Genomic DNA, 17,577 nt, shown 5'->3' on the forward strand with positions numbered 1-17,577 from the left:
GTTGGCCTGGCGGTAAAACGAAAGATAGATCATTTATATAGATGAGGAAGAGTAGCGGTCCCAAATTACTCCCTTGAGGCACACCGGAGGAGCTGGTGAAGGAGTGAGAACGATGAGATCCTATGCTTATGTAGTACGAACGACCAGTTAAATATGAACGCAGCCAGGTGATGTGCAAGTCGAGGAAACCGATCATGACCTATATAGCCTTATAACTTTCTGAGCAAAAATCTATATGAATGGTCGTGTGGTCAGATACGTGGGTATCAACACCAACGACCATTACTGTAATCTCACTTGCTTTTCAGTGCTGGTGATTTCCGTTGGAGTTTAGTATTTAAACAATCGTATCGCCGTTCTAGTTCTAGCGATGCATAACTTCAATGCGAAACCATACAACGGTACAGAGGAAATGATAAAGCTCTCCTCCAAGCGATGAAGGCTCAACTGGTTGGTGTATCCCACCAACAGATAGCGCCATCAGCTTTTTTGCTATTTTTAGAATGCATGAGTCGTTTGCCGTCTGCTAAACGAAGTCTTTCTATATTCCGTTTAGGTAGAGAGCTTGAGTCGTTTAGAAGGCGTTTAGTGGTCGTTTAGTAGATTTGTGGCACTTGGGTTCACATGTTCGATTTGTGGGTTATCACATCGAACATGTAAAACCCCATATATTTTTCATGTTCGGTATCGCGTTCGATTGCTGCTAGAGCGTCCCAATCATTTGTTGGGTTAAATTCCCTAGTACAATTTTCCGACCAACACTTCAGAAAGGCCTCATGTGACCGCCCGCTGCGCAAATTTGAGCAGTTTTCTGCGTAGTTTTTTGCGTCGTTTTGTGTCAAAAATACGCAAAAAATACGCTAGACTTCAGCCAAAACTACGAAAGCCAGCGTATTTATTGCAGTTTTTAGGTGCGGAACGAGCGCCATCTGTTGAAGGAATGGATGAACTATTTCAGACGGTGGAGCAAAAAAAACGGCCGAAAAATTCAAAAATATTGGCGCCCATTCCTTCCTCCTCCTCTTCCTCTAACTCCCTTCCCCTCCCTGCCTTGCCTTATACTTGCGCTTCAGCCCGTGACTTTCGCCGTCAGCTGATTGTGTGTATGCGTTGGTGTATATGTACATTGCGGTTGTGTATTGTAATTGGTGGGTATTAGCATTTATTTATTCGTGTGTGACCTTGACGATGCGGGAGAAGCTGGTTCATTTTGGGATTTAAAGTGTTATCGGTGTATTGATGGTTTATTTTATTTCGTGCCGCTGCAGATGAGGCCATTTAATGCCCGTGCCAATCGAGGGTGAAGAAGCCAATTTCAAATAAGCGTACGAGAACGTCTAACACTGATCTAATATTTTTTGTTTAATCTGAACATGTGTGATGCATCAACGACCTTCTAAACATCATGTAGCACGGTGTATAGTGGCAATAAAAAAAATTTTTTTTTCAATGTGCCGGAATTTGTCTCGAGTTTTCTGGCCACGACACACACACAGCGCGGGGAAAGTGATCGTCCACTCTATCATGCCGCGATCCCCCTCCCCTCCCGGTGCTTTGGATGAGGATGCGCTACAAGTTAAGCCAGCAATTCTACCGATAAGGTAGCGGAAATCGATCGTGCGTGTACGCGCGTTCGGGGGTGCGTTCTCGCGTACGCGCGTGCATGCTAGTGATGGGTAAATTCAACAAAAATCCGGAATCGCTTCCGAATGACTCCGCCATAATTGGAAGCGGTTCCGGAAGGTAGGTGCAAAACTCCGACCTCGGAGCCGTCTGGAGCCGTCCGGAGCCGTCCGGAGCCGTCCGGAGCCGTCCGGAGCCGCTAGTCGGCAGCCGGAGCCGTCCGGAGCCGGCGGAGCCGTTGGAGCCGTCGGAGCCGTCCGGAGCCGTCGGAGCTGTCCGGAGCCGTCGGAGCCGTCCGGAGCCGTCCGGAGCCGCTAGTCAGCAGCCGGAGCCGTCCAGAGCCGGTGGAGCCGTCGGAGCCGTTGGAGCCGTCCGGAGCCGTCGGAGCCGTCGGAGCCGTCGGAGTAGTTGTAATAGTCGGAAGCATTCTGAAGCGCATTAATTTCTCGATATTAGTGATAATTTTATTGTAAAAAACAGCTTACGAGTAAAAAAAAAACTTCTTCATTTATTGATATGAAGTTTGTTTGTGTGTTTTTTTTTTCAAAAATAAAGCCAAAAATAATTGTTTGCTCCGTATGTATATAGGAAAAAAATGAATCAAATAAGGAGGTCAAGGAGCAATAGAACTATGACGGGAGGTGGGTTTGATAAAATACGAAACAACGTAACGTAATTATGGCAGTTTTGCACGGTTGTTTACATCGACTAACGTGTATGGTTTAGGCCGCACTTGTTTTTTACCGAATAACATGATGGCACATGGACAAGACAAAGAATATAACTATCAATCATCCGCCCATCTTTTATAAAAATAAAGATCAATAATAGTTTGATTCATAATTTTTCTCTAGATATACGGAGCAAACAATTGTTTTTGATTTTATTGTTTAAAAAAAATACAAAAAAAGTTCAGAGCAATAAATGAAGAAGACTATTTTTTTACTCGTAAGCTGTTTTTAAATGAAATCATCGCTGATATCGGGAAATTAAAGCGCTTCAGAAGACTTCCGACTATTACAACGACTCATACGGCTCGAACTGGCTCCGTCGGCTTCGACGGCACCGACGACCCCAACGTCTCCAACCGGTTCCGTTGGCTCCATCGACTACGACGGCTCTGTCGGCTCCAACGACTACGACGGTTCCGACCGGCTCCGTACGGCTCCGTCGGCTCCGTCGGCTCCGGACGGCTCCAACCGGCACCGTCGGCTCCAACTGCTACGACGGCTCCGACCGGCTCCAGCTGCTGACTAGCGGCTCCGACAGCTCCAACGGCTCCGACGGCTCCGAACGGCTCCGACGGCTCCAACGATTCCGGACAGCTCCAACGGCTCCGACGGCTCCAGCTGCCGACTAGCGGCTCCGGACGGCTCCGGACGGCTCCAACGGCTCCGGACGGCTCCGGACGGCTCCGACGGCTCCGGACGGCTCCGACGGCTCCGGACGGCTCCGACGGCTCCGGACGGCTCCGACGGCTCCGGGCGGAATCGACGATTTGAATTTTTCGGAATCGGAGCCGGAGTAGCAATGCTCGGAAGCGATTCCGAGCCGTGTGTGCGATTCCGGTTACCCATCACTAGTACATGCGTGCGTGCGCGCGTGTGTGTGTGTGCGTGCGGGAACCCCAAAACTGTTTGATTCTGATGCGTGCATTGTCACCGGCTGCGTCTACACACTCCATGCATTCTCAGAAAACGCACTGTACGCCGCCCGGTCGATTACCGCTACCTAGGAGACAATACAACCATTTAATTGGCACCACAATCTTTGCGACCGGCTCTGCTGTTGAGGGTATTAAAAAGACACACGATCGAAGCAAACGTGCGTGTGATATGTAGCACGTTTCTTTCCAATTCAGCTAGCGGATGCAAGTGGAAACAACATTATGAATTGAATTCATACAAAGGAGGATTCTGGATTTGTTTATTACGGTGCGCGTATGGTGCTGCACCTGTCCGTCCAGAATCTGGAAGCTTATTGGCTTGGAGTCGTTATCATGACGCTGATTGACCAGCAATGCCTTGGAATGGGTTCGGATCGGTAGGTTCATGTTTTGGTCGATTGTATTCCGTTGATTAGTCGCGCCCCAGCGGTAGACTCGGCAGCAACAAAATGAAGACAAACTCTTCCCCGGGTGTGGACTGTTATGCTAAGTTCTTCTTCTGATTCTTATTATTATTAATATTTTTTTATTATTATTATTATTGTTGTCATTACGGCCTACGCGATCATGCAGGCCTTTCAGGACTTGAATACGACGTAGCCGGATAGTCAGCCCTTGCTACGGCGGACGGTTCATGCGCGTTTAGAACCCACGACGGCCATGCAAATGTGCGGAATGATGGCGGTGCCGCGGGCCCGCTCCTATCCAGCGTGCAACTTGCATACTGCCATACCAACTACTGGGTTGGATTATTCGATCAACGCAAGGTTTCCGTAATCCTATGACCATAAAAACCATCTACTGTGCCTACGTTCGATCAGTGTTAGAATATGGCAGTATTGTTAGCGACCCCTGTACCGAACAATGGAGTAATCGAATCAAGGCCATCCAAAGAAAAGCGACTAGATATGCTGTAAGACTCTTACCATGGCGACAGGGCGATGTGTTACCGTCATACCATTCCCGGTGTCTGCTTTTAGGGATTCAGTCGTTGAAAAAGCGCCGTGAGATAGCTAAATGCCTTTTTATATCAGGACTACTTAACCACCATATTGATGCTCCTACTCTATTAGCTACGATATAATTTAACGCCCCATCTAAGAATCTACGTACACGTTAATTCATATCCGTCCCTCGTTATAGAACTCGTTTTGGCCAGTCTGATCCTATGTCAGCTATGTGTCAAACTTTCATTAGTAACTTTGATTTATTGAATTTCAACATACTACAGAATGTTTTTAGAGATAGACTCAGGACACAACTTACGTAATAATTTTATTTTCAAAATACATTTTCTATTCTTGTGCACCTGTTCTCCCCTATCGATTTATGTACCTTACATAGTCTATAAGCACTAATTTAAGTAGATTCATGTAGGATCTTCAAGGATCTTCCCGATGGATTAATCAATAAACATATTAAACATATTAAACATACTGTCTCCCTCCCGATGCATACGCTGCAGCTAGGGGCAAGAATGCACCTCCATATTAAAAAAAACCGTCATAAACCAGCGGCGGATCTAACGGTAGGCGGACTATGTCCGGACTATGTATCTAACGGTAGGCCGTATGTCTACAAGTATTAGCGACAAAGGCCCCCGGAAAGATGATCGTAGGGATCCCATGACCATCCCCCTCCCTCCCCGCTGGCAATTTAAGTATACTGTTAAATCTTCCAACAGCTGTGTGCCAGTACCCCCTGCTCCCGGTCATGCGCAGCGGGAAAGGAAAGGTACGAATATGGTGGTGGAAGGGAAGGAAGGGAGGGAAGGAGGGAAGTAGGGAAGGAGGGAAGGAGGGAAGGAGGGAAGGAGGGAAGGAGGGAAGGAGGGAAGGAGGGAAGGAGGGAAAGAGGGAAGGAGGGAAGGAGGGAATGAGGGAAGGAGGGAAGGAGGGAAGGAAGGAAGGAGGGAAGGAGGGAAGGAGGGAAGGAGGGAAGGAGGGAAGGAGGGAAGGAGGGAAGGAGGGAAGGAGGGAAGAACTCCCTCCCCGCTGGCAATTTAAGTATACTGTTAAATCTTCCAACAGCTGTGTGCCAGTACCCCCTGACGAGGGAAAGAGGGAAGGAGGGAAGGAGGGAAGGAGGGAAGGAGGGAAGGAGGGAAGGAGGGAAGGAGGGAAGGAGGGAAGGAGGGAAGGAGGGAAGGAGGGAAGGAGGGAAGGAGGGAAGGAGGGAAGGAGGGAAGCAGCGGCACGAAATAAAATAAACCATCAATACACCGATAACACTTTAAATCCCAAAATGAACCAGCTTCTCCCGCATCGTCAAGGTCACACACGAATAAATAAATGCTAATACCCACCAATTACAATACACAACCGCAATGTACATATACACCAACACATACACACAATCAGCTGACAGCGAAAGGCACGGGCTGAAGCGCAAGTATAAGGCAAGGCAGGGAGGGGAAGGGAGTTAGAGGAAGAGGAGGAGGAAGGAATGGGCGCCAATATTTTTGAATTTTTCGGCCGTTTTTTTGCTCCACCGTCTGAAATAGTTCATCCATTCCTTCAACAGATGGCGCTCGTTCCGCACCTAAAAACTGCAATAAATACGCTGGCTATCGTAGTTTTGGCTGAAGTCTAGCGTATTTTTTTGCGTATTTTTTGACACAAAACGACGCAAAAAACTACGCAGAAAACTGCTCAAATTTGCGCAGCGGGAGGCATGATAAAATTCTCTGAACGCCTTGATTTCTTCCATCGCTTTGCGCGGACGCTATGAACCAAATCCAAACTATCTCCTTTAAATAAATGAAAGATGTGATTTTTTCGTGCTGTTCCTCATGGGACAGATTAGCTTCCATCTACGACAACCCCCCCCCCCCCCGCTCAACACTTCAAAGCCTACCGAAAACTACCGAAATAATCTTAAACTCCTACCGAAAACTACCGATAAAATTTTGATGCGCCTACCGAAAACCGCAAAAATAATCTGGCCACTCTGATGTTCAACTCGACAGTACAGCCTGATGGTGGCTTCTGGGTGCAGTTTCTAGTATTGGTTTCATCCAAGGTGTGTTTATTTAGAAGCCCAAGGACGCAAAAACCGACGGCGGCCTGTGTAATCTGAGCTCCCTACAAAGCTCTCCACAAAGCTCTCGTTTGCAGGCTTGTCGAGAGCTTCGCCACAGGCGCCCGAACCATCCGTCACGCACAAATCTAAACGTTCTGGTTTCTTCAGCCGCTCACGCATACCAATGTATTTGCTCCACCCCCTTTTTCGGATTGCTTATAGAAATGATGAGGCTGTTCACAATTGCTTTATGCACACATTCGCATGCTGTTTATTGAATAATATCCCTCTCCCTTCCCACATGTGTTTTGGGATACTCCCGCTGTGTAGACGGCAGAACGCTTACCCCCTTCCAAATTTACCGTTCTTCCTCCTCTCGTTCTTCCTTCCTCCTACCGCGCTCGGGGTACCATCCGTGCTGCGCGTGTTCAGCTGGCTTCAGTTTCGTGATGACGTCATGAACAGGAGCTGCGCGTGTTGAACCGGCTTCTGTTAAGTAATGACGTCCTCACCGGGGGCTGAATGAAGCAATAATGAATGTATGTAGTATGTGTTACTATGGAGAGTTTAGCGCATAGGATTAGATCAAAACTTACCTTAATATTTTAAAACTGGAAAACGTTTTCTTTCCGTCGCTCACTTTGAAGATTGTTGACGAGGCAAGCAGGTAGTCGTTGATAAATAGCGCACACACCTGTGACTTTTTAGACACCAAGGGTTAGTTGAATGTACCTGCACAAGCACACAGCAAGAAACTTACCTCAACAATTTGCTAGGATAAATCATTCCATAACTGAGGAAGAAGGAACACGGCACAAAACGTAAATGAGCAAAGTACGTCGCACAAGAAATCGCACCTCACTTCAGTACATCCTTCCACAGGGAAAGTTCTGGACAGACTGAGGATGCCTAACACCCGGATGAGCGCGATAGCAGAAAAATCATGGTGGATCGAGAGAGATGGGTAGACTCGGTCCAGCGATATCCGCTGGTAAATGCATGTGTGTGTGACGAACGAAAAACTTCAGACCCCGCTTCCCCCGTATTTCATCCATAATTTTTCGTCACACGCACACACCTCTGCACGGGCGGCGGTTTGCCGTCCAAAATCTAGAGAGAGAAGACAGGGCCTCTCGCTTTGGCTCACAGAAAAACCTCTCAACAACTTCGGCTCTGCTACTTGGGAGGTGAATTATTAGCGCGTTTGCCGGGCGCCATCATTGAGTATTGTTATGTCAAATCGCATAAAATTTTCTATACCCCCCTCCAGCCCTTCCTGATTTTAATACCGGAGCACCCAGTATTGTTATGTCAAGCAAGGTGTGTTTATTAAGAAGGTGAATTATTAGCGCGTTTTCCGGGCGCCATCTTTGAGTATTGTTATGTAAAATCGCATACAATTTTCTATACCCCCCACCATCCCTTCCCGATTTTAATACCGGTGACTCCAGTATTGTTATGTCAAGTCGTGAAATGTCAATTTGCTCTGAAGCACTTCACCGCCTAATTTGCATACACCTTGATGTCAAGTCGTGAAATGTCAATTTGCTCTGAAGCACTTCACCTCCAAATATCCATACACCTTGGTTTCATCAACAATACAGTCTTCGACATACTTGTCTACTATCGACTTCGATTGTTTGTTTGTGTGTGTCGGTGCACCTCCATATACAGTGAACCCTCTCTTATTTGAGAGGCGAGGGGACTGTCGAATAAGAGGAGTTTTCAAATTACAGAGGTTGAAAGTGAATGAAAGGTCCATACAAACAAGAAAGAGACATTTAGTATGCAGCCTTAACTGGTGCTATAGGAAATTGTGCATACGATTGCCAATTTGAGCATACATCATTCAATAACCATGGCAACACCATACACAACTGAGAGGGACACAGATTTCACAGGTTTCCAAATTAGAGGGACAAAAATGTACTGGAAATGAAGAGACTGTGGAAAATGTTAAAATAAGAAAGTTTTTCAAATTGTAGAGGTGTCAAATAACCTTTACAGGGTTTCGAATCATATAATGGACTACTTGATCCACTCGGTGGAATGTTTCAAATGGTTAGGGGATGTATGCAACGTTGCTATGGAGGTTTGCAAGCATATAGGGGAATATGTCAAACGCTTAGGAGAAGTGTGCAAAACAGCTATGGAGTTTTGCATCCAGCTGTGGAGCGCTGTCGAAATTAATCCTAGAATTTTTTAAAAAGCACCGCGTGATGATTTAAATGTTTGAAGTGATGAAACACATGTTTTTGGTATTGTCAAGCAACATAATAATTTATTTTTAAATTGAATTAGCTATTTAAACAATATTCTTTGTAAAATTCTCTACTCTACTATTTTTTCTTTGCGGCAACATTTTTCCTCATATTTAAACACGCATATTCAAGTAACGTTCATCATAGTTCTCCTGGTAATCAAATTACCTCCCTTCTTTAATCACCCGTGTTAAATTTAGAACCAACTAAGAACCAGCCTGAAATTCCAGAAAATAGTAAAGCATATCTCAAACGATTTCTTTTAAAACTTTGACAATACCCTCAAGAATCATCATGTTTAAATACGTGTGAAAGTGTTGATGATGTAAAGAAATAGTAGAATAGAATGTTGAATCGGATAGGACGTAGTGAAAGTTTAGTCCAAATAAATATTATTACGGATTAGCCATTATTTCCTTCCTTTTTAAAAAAATCTAGGATTAATTTCTACAGCGCTACATCCGAGCGCTCCATAGCTGGATGCAAAACTCCATAGCTGTTTTGCAGACTTCTCCTAAGCGTTTGACATATTCTCCTATATGCTTGCAAACCTCCATAGCAACGATGCATACATCCCCTAACCATTTGAAACATTCCACCGAGTGGATCAAGTAGTCCATTATATGATTCAAAACCCTGTAAGTTGGCAACCGGATACCCGGGTATTTTTTTAAACTTTAAACTGAAATCACTTTTGATTCATTGCTTTTATTGACCTGAAATTTTCCGTAGCCTCCCAACTTTTAGTTTATGATTTTTTGGAGCATAAGTTGTAATTTTAAAGAGTCTGTAAGTATTTTATTTCGATTTTTTTAGCAGCTGTCAGTTGTTATGTTGCGCTCCGTGTTATGCTGTGTGGAGTCGTGCGGTTAAGTTCTGTAAGAGAGCGGTACTTGTTCCGACGCAATGCGTTGCGATTTTGCCAAAATGTATGGGATTTGACAGACGCATGCGTTAACGACGCACGACGCAGCGTCAAAGTAGAAAAATTTCTATTTCGACGCACGTCGTGATGCATCTGTCAAAATGGTTCAATCATATCGGGTGAAAATCGAAATTTTTCCACGTTAAATTGTTTCGAGCGCAATTGGACGTGTAATTGGACTACTAAATAATTTTATTAACAAAACAAAATAAATGTAGAGAAAGTAATTTCGTAATTGCTGCAAAATAGGTGTGTGCGGGTCAGTATGCAATGTGCAATAATAAAGCGAAAACATGCTTTGCACTGTTTTGAGCAGAACTGGAAATGATTTTACAGTTGTAATTTAACATTATAATCACATGAGAACCTATAAATAAGAGGTATTATTGCTGTTTGTTGATGTTTTTCTTAGTAAAATGTGTTGACATATCCATGCAGAACGCAGCGAACAGATACCAGCGTGCGTCACGCAATGCGTTGCGATACGCTGCGTCGAAACAAGTACCAAGCCCTAACTTGCCTTGTACAATCTGTTCCCGAGTTACGCGGTTTCTGCGTACCCGACGAATCCGCGTAACTCGAATATACGCATTAGTCGAATTTCACGTTTTTTGACTAAAATACAGTAGAACGTCGATTATCCGGGGACGGATTAACCGGCAGGCGGCTTAACCGTGCGCATAAATCTGACAGCTGTTACGTATGAACATGTATGAACGTATGGCGAATGTTTGCAGCGATAGTCAATTGGGTAACCAGTTTCTTGTGCAGCTCTTTAGTGTCTAGGGGTATTTTCGAAATTCATTTTTGTTCATGAACAGTTGTAACACCAACAGTTATTGATTAAAATAATATTCTACTAACGATTAATCGATTGATTATGGGTGAATTAATAATAAAACTAGTGAATTTAACATGTTTTATATGCGTTTGACATTTCTTGGACCATTATCCGTGCAAATCGATTAACCGGCAACCGTCCGGTCCCGAGCTGCCCGGATAATCGACGCTCTACTGTAACTAATGCTTGTCTATGCACTGTATGTGTTTGGGCACGGAAGTTTGTTTACATTTTTTAATATTAAATTTGAATGGTTTTTATATTATTATTGATGTGAATTACTAGGAAATTATTTGTTGAATCTTCCTTCTGTAGATGGATATCTATTTAAAATATGAAAATACTCCATTATTAAGATGAAAAGATGCAGCGCATCATGGCGGGTCTATAAAGCTAAGGCTAGATGATAGCTACTTGTATGCGGCTACAACCCAAGTGCCACAAATCCACTAAACGACCACCTAACGGCTTCTAAACGACTCAAGCACTCTACCTAAATGGAATATAGAAAGACTTCGTTTAGCAGACGGCAAACGACTCATGCATTCTAAAAATAGCAAAAAAGCTGGTGGCGCCATGTGTTTGTGGGATAGCCAACCAGTTGAGCTTCATCGCTAGGAGGAGAGCTTTCTCATTTCCTCTGTACTGTTGTATGGTTTCGCTTTGAAGTTATGCATCGCTAGAACTAGAACGGCGATACGAATGTTTAAATACTAAACTCCAATGGAAACCAACAGCACTGAAGCAAGTGAGATTTGAGTAATGGTCGTTGGTGTTGATACCCACGTATCTGACCACACGACCATTCATATAGATTTTTGCTCAGAAAGTTAGAAGGCTATATAGGTCATGATAAGATGAAACTTGTTGAAACTCATTGCGAGAAAAGGATAGCAATATAATGATGAGTTGTAATACGCCATCTATTGATCAAACCAATGAAGCTGTGGAGCTTTCATTTTTTTTCTATGAATATTCAATTTTCCAGTCCTTTAAGCTTAATCTGTGGCGCTTGGGATGTCTGTGGAAGGATTCCGAGCGGCAGTATAAAAACCACGAAATACGCCACCAGGCTTGGCGAGAAATTTGAGCAGCGCTAGACGAAAAACCAGAGGACGCCCAGGAAAAATGGAAAAAACCTGATGAACTCCTACAGACGCACCAAAAAAGAAATTGCACGAAGCCAAACAACCGGCTCCACACACTTTCCCGCTACAGGAAGATATCGGTCATCCAGCAGCGCCTTTCAATTTCCTGTTGATTTTCTTCTTCCTCCTCTTCAATAAGAAGCATCATTAAAGTGGCCACTTCAGAAGCAATAGCTGGTAGAAGTTGAGTTTGATAAATTTTATTGTCGTCCTTAACAAAACAATAAAACATATGGAGCAAAGCCCAAACCAATCAATCGCTACAAGTATAAACACAAATCAACCATAAATGACAAGCGCAATATGACACGAGAACAAACTAGCGTAGCTGGGCTCCCAAACGATAGCTACATTCCGTAACTACATTTGACATTAAGAACAAAAGAAATTGGAAGCTGTCAATTGTAGCCGCATACAAGTAGCTATCATCTAGCCGTAGCTTAAGACAACGAACAGCTGACAGAGCACCTATCGAACAGAGTCGTGTTTGTTTGTCTCGTTCGATTGGTGCCAAAGCGCCGCTTAAATCGAGAACCGCGTAACTCAGGAACATACTGTATATGTTTTGTTTTGCAACAGACAGTGCCCAATTTGAACATATTGTAATTTGAATTTCATTTGTACACTTATGTATTGTACTTCACTTGCCTAGTTGACCTTGGCGAACCCCAAAACAGATTAAAATGAATACCGTTATGATAGCCATAAGGGAGGACACGGAAAAGGACAACTGTATCTCATTACGATTATCAAATCGGCAGTATGTGACGAAATTTGAGAATCGAAGCTACGCATGTAAACATTTCGAAAGTGACACATAAAAACAGAAACACAAGCAGAAGAAGAAAAACTGTACAAAAATCGAAAACTTTCTTTTCAGTACAAAAATAACATCGCTAGGTTCTGATATCGTATGTGGAACTTGTTTTAAGGATTGTTTTGCTGTTCGTAAGATGGTAGTTGAAATTATTACTGTGTTAACCAAAACCAGCACTCATATTGTTCACGGCAGGATGAGTCATCAATGTTACTAGAATCATCGATATCGTAGTGAAATCCTATCTAATACGCTATTGTCAAATGGTGTTTCAACCCGTTCGTATTAATTTCCGACTTGGTAATGTCGATTTTTAACTAGATCAAATCTTATATCATTTTTAGGATGTAGGAAGTAAAATGATTAAGTCTGTGACGGTCGACAGATAATTGCCCGCAACTAAAGTACATCCCGGGTTAGCGCATCATTGTATGAAGATTTTTTTTCGAGAGACGATTGTTGATAAACTTGGAAACAGCTGCTTGTTCTAACAGCAAAACAGAAGGATAAGAACAAAACTTAAAGCGGAGGTGGTGTGTGAACCCACGTCCCAGTTATAGTGTAAAATGTCCGAAAAGGCTATCCTAGAAGTAAACACCACACATCAGACCAATAATCAACTGGAAAACTCGAACCGACCTGTGGATGATTCTGTACCGTCAGCGGAAGATACTAATGTCGTAGCATCCAACTCACTATCATCAGTAGAATCATCGTCCCCGCCTGCTATAACTTCAAACGACATTTCAAGTATTGTTAACGAAACCAGTACTGGAAATTGCACCCAGCAGCCACCATCTGGCGGTACTGTTCCACCAACTGGTTCTCCGTTACCTGCGTCACAGATCCGCACCCCCGTGGTCGAGCGTCAGACATCTGTTGGATCATTAGATAGTACATCAATGTCAATTGGAGCTGGTTCGGGTAGTGGCGGAGGACCAAGTGGCTTTCGCAACTCATTGAGTAATGGACGTATGTTTAGCAGGCTTATGTCTGTTGAACGTGGACGGTCTAACAATCATGGAACGACTTCACGAAGAGGTTCCAACTTTAGTAACGTTATGCTGAACGATTTTATGGCCCTTCTGCAGCAGGCAAGACATCCGGGTAGTTTATTTTCCGGTGAGCGTACAGGACTCTTTCTCAATTCGGAGCGGTCTCACGGTACAGGAACAAGTACACCTCCGATGATGAGTAACTCTATTGGTTCGATCGGAAATGGAAATTCTAATATCGCTACTAGTGATGTTGTAATTGATGTCGACGACGGAACCGGGACGATTGGTGGAGGTTCTTCGCGTTCTTCTCACAATGAGCTGTACCCTATGTCAAACTCATCTTCCACAGCTAATACAAGTATTAGACCATTCTTATGGATTCAATCCGGCGATGAAAATGCTCCACCTTCGGGCTCTTTGATTGGTGGACGTTCACCACTAATGCCAAATTTTAACTACAGTCACCATCATCACCACTTTAACAATCATCAACCTTTGGCCTTGCATCACCAGCAATCCGCTGCTGGACTATCCGCAGCATCAGTGTCGATGGCTTCACAGTCTTCCATATCTATTGGTGGTGGTGAGGGTATTCCATCTATGGGTAGTGATGGCACAAATGGTGCTGTACTGACACCGACGGCAGGAAATGCACCTACCATTGGTGCTGGTGGTGCTACTCGTAGTAACAGCATCAGTTCGAATCACCAGAATGAGGAAGCCACCGTTCATGAAGCGCTTAATCAGTTGCCAGAAACTCGCGCCTTAATAGAAACATTAGCACGGTATATGCCATTACTTCTGATTTTGTTGGCTAAATTATGCTACGATCATTTAGATGGGATAATGCACTTTCTGTTGTTATTGATGACGTTCTACCACGCAAATTGGGTAGTCCGACAAGAAATATCGAAACAAAAGCAACGACGTGTTATGGTGTTGCTGCGTGAGCTGATAATTATCATTTTAGCATTACTCATATTTGGATTTGTGATTGAATGGAAGAGTATCTGTCTGGTGATACTTTTCATGTCTGATAATCTGCAACCTGAATCGCTTAAAGGACTGTTGTTTGCTGTTTGTATAACAGATTTAATACTGAAGCTGATCACCATTGTAATCAAAATTATTGTTACGCTTATGCCGCCTCGAGTGGTAGACTACAAAAGTAGGGTAAGTACTATATAAAAGCACATATTAACTTCTAAAAGCTAATATATTGTTTCAATCGTGACTTTAGGGCAAGGTCTACCTAATGATAGAATCGCTCTCCCAATTGTATCGTGCCGCAGCCCCCATTCAACCATGGTTGATTTTTCTGTTTGAATCCTACTCTGGTTCGGAAAAGATGGTCGGCGTTATTTTATCTGCAGTATATATAGTTGCTAAATCGACGGATCTGCTTGATAGGGTCAAGTTCTGTCGCCGATCATTTGTAAAGCTACTACAAAAAACTGTAAGTATTGTTATGACTATGAAATATGAAATATGTCATGCATTAAAAAAATACGGACCACGTTACACAACAATAAGAAACATTAACTACGCTTGCAGGCGAACAATAAGGTATTGCAGTAATGGCAATGAACAATCGCTAATTTTTAATTTTTGTTGTAGTTGCCCCGAATTCATTTGTTATCCATTTCTGTGAAACGATCGTAAAAACAGTTAACGATTAGTATTTAACGCATATAGATAAACATAGATAAACAATTCTAACAGTTGGTTTTCTAAAATTGATTTGCTTTGATCAATGTTAAAACGAATAAACTTACACGTACAGTGGCGGACACCTAAAATCTGACACCTCTTATTTTCACCTATTATCTGACTTTGCAGCACCCTGGACAGTTCTATAGGCTACTCTTCAATTATGTCCCTGCAAAAAATCCTACCGATATATTTTAAAATCTCGGAACACTATGCGTAAAAGGTATGAAATTTATGCGTTCCACTGAAAGTCGGACAGTCTTCATTTCATAGCAACATCACCATGTAGGATGTCAAAATTGACCAATATGGTTCTTAACTCATTTGATATTAGTTATTAAAGGTCCATCGACTAGTTTGGGTGGTCATCTGTGTTTTAAATAACCTAGGCCAAGCGCTTTAGGGTCTGTACCAGCCAAATAACGTTTATGGAAGGCTCTAATAATTGTAGTATAATAGTTTTGAAGAGATTTATTGTTTTTCATAATTTTAGAGTTACTTAAACTGTTAGAAGTATCAGAAATGAAGAAGTAGTGGAAATTTACTGCCTTGCCTGCCTTTAAAGTTCAAATTTCCTCAATGCCCTTGTTCATTATTTAGATAGAATAATTACTGCTTCGAATTGGTTGAACATTTTTGTTCCTGGCTTGGTTACTGAGCATGTTTGAACATGTTAAAACCTAAATTATATCTATATTTAGCATGATAATGATTAAGACTTCCTGCCATCAGCGCTTATGCATCTCTATAACTTTCTAGATACTCTAATTAATTAAACGGTTTCAAGCATGAATATTCCTTCTGGATTTTATCAGGCTGCGCGACATTTTTTGCATCAAAATTGATAGATTTTTTTATGTGTATGTATACATTCCTAATAAACTCTAACTTAAAAACACAATACCAAGAATTCTTTGACAGTTTGGCTTTACCTTTGAACAAAAAGTGACTTCCGTACTATCGCAAAGCCCTTCGAAATACAACCAATAGCTTTGACGCGGCCCTCTATCATCTTTTTTTCGTTCTTATCAATTGATTATATTCTTATAATATACTTATAAGAATATATACTTATAATATAGTAAATATTTGTCTTGATGTTACAAACATGAATAATTATTTTTTTTATTCAAGCACCCGCAAAAACGGATGTTTTTGAGGAGTTCCCCACATGGTTGTGTTCAAATATTTTTTTATTTTTTTTCTCGTATTTAACCTGTGTTAATTATGTAGCAAAAATGACAAAAAAATTTCTCTATAATTTCATTTCTGATAATTTTAAATAATTTTATTTCTTTAAAATTACGAAAAACAATAATACCCTCTTCAAAATTATTCTGATATTTAAATTGCTTAATCCGTACCGTTTAGCGCATGGCCTAGGTTATTTAAAACACAGATGATCATCCAAACTGGTCGACGGACCTTTAATAACTGATATCAAATGGTTCTGAAACATATTGGTCAATATTGGCATACTACGTGGTCATTTTGCTATGAAATGAAGACTGTCCGACTTTCAGTGGACCGTATAAATTTCATACCTTTTATCACATTTATGCATAGTGTTCCGAGATTTTAAAAGATGTTTGTCAGATTTTTTGGTGGGACATCCCTCTGATGGGTAAATAAAATCCGTTAAGTGTTCTAGAGAACTGTCCAGGATGCCGCAAAGTCAGAAAATAAGTGAAAATATGAGGTTCCCGACTCTAGATGGTCGCCACAGTAATAATTAATGAAAATTTAAAAAGTAAAACATTACAGAACAAATAATTTCATGGTAATTGCATTGCTTCCTGTTTTATTTAACTGGAAACTGTTCACATGTTGGATACCTTGCTGATGAGCATAGAAATCGCTTTGTTAGAATGAACGTCGCGGTACGACGCTATACCTTTCTTCTTCTAGTTTTTCTTTAACTCATTCCATGATTTGCGCAAGAGAGACTCGACGCTGTTTTTGTTTTCCAGTTCAATTCATTCGTCGCGTTGGGAAAGGAGTAGGGAGATAAAACAATGATACAGGGTTTTACAAGTCATTTTGCAATGTGTGCTGCATACTTTGTCGAGCAGAAAATTTACTTTGACTCCTAGTGCGTACTTCCTATGTTAATTTCATCCCGCCTAAGTTGAATTTTGACAGCCCTATCGAGGTGCAGGTTTTCCCATGTTTTCTACATTATTTTACACATTTTTTTGACACATGTTATGCACAAAAACGGAAAGAAGAAGACTTACGCTTTAAAATGAAGTGTCGTTTGACCCAGAACTCGTTTTATTCACTGAGTAATCAACGTTTGGAAATGCACCGTTTTAAAATGGGTTTGAAATTCAGCCAAAATAGAATTTATGTTGCATTTGACAATTGATGTGTTAAATCAGTACAATTTGCTCAAAGAATAGTCAAATTTAGAATATGTATCGCATATATCGAGTAAGACGTCTTAAAGAAGTAGAAGAAGAAGAAGAAGAGTATAGGTATATCGCGGAATACGTGTATTGCTTTCGTGTTTCCCGTTTAAATTGCCTGCCCCACCGAATGCCAACTATGGGCCTGATCGTGAACGA

At 42.2% G+C, this 17,577-nt stretch overlaps 1 protein-coding gene and 1 long non-coding RNA gene across 3 annotated transcripts; one reads left to right on the top strand and one right to left on the bottom strand.

The window, feature by feature from the left end:
* Window positions 1-6,552: 6,552 nt before the first annotated feature.
* LOC120894382 lies at window positions 6,553-7,504 on the bottom strand. 2 transcript variants are annotated; one of them, XR_005738191.1, is made up of 3 exons: window positions 7,071-7,504; window positions 6,907-7,004; window positions 6,553-6,828 (listed from the first exon to the last, which is right to left on the bottom strand). It is a non-coding gene; the product is annotated as an uncharacterized LOC120894382 (long non-coding RNA). The 2 variants fall into 2 exon arrangements; XR_005738190.1 differs by having other exon boundaries at window positions 6,907-7,010.
* Window positions 7,505-12,292: 4,788 nt separating this feature from the next.
* LOC120893885 (probable serine/threonine-protein kinase DDB_G0282963) lies at window positions 12,293-16,036 on the top strand. Its single transcript, XM_040296070.1, has 4 exons — window positions 12,293-12,580; window positions 12,647-14,473; window positions 14,541-14,756; window positions 15,140-16,036. Exons 2-4 carry the CDS (start codon window positions 12,869-12,871, stop codon window positions 15,206-15,208), a joined length of 1,890 nt encoding a protein of 629 aa, XP_040152004.1. The 5' UTR covers window positions 12,293-12,580; window positions 12,647-12,868; the 3' UTR covers window positions 15,209-16,036.
* Window positions 16,037-17,577: the final 1,541 nt, after the last annotated feature.

The sequence above is a fragment of the Anopheles arabiensis genome, chromosome 2 (assembly GCF_016920715.1).
Source record: "Anopheles arabiensis isolate DONGOLA chromosome 2, AaraD3, whole genome shotgun sequence".
In the NCBI taxonomy this organism is placed as follows: Eukaryota; Metazoa; Arthropoda; class Insecta; order Diptera; family Culicidae; genus Anopheles; species Anopheles arabiensis.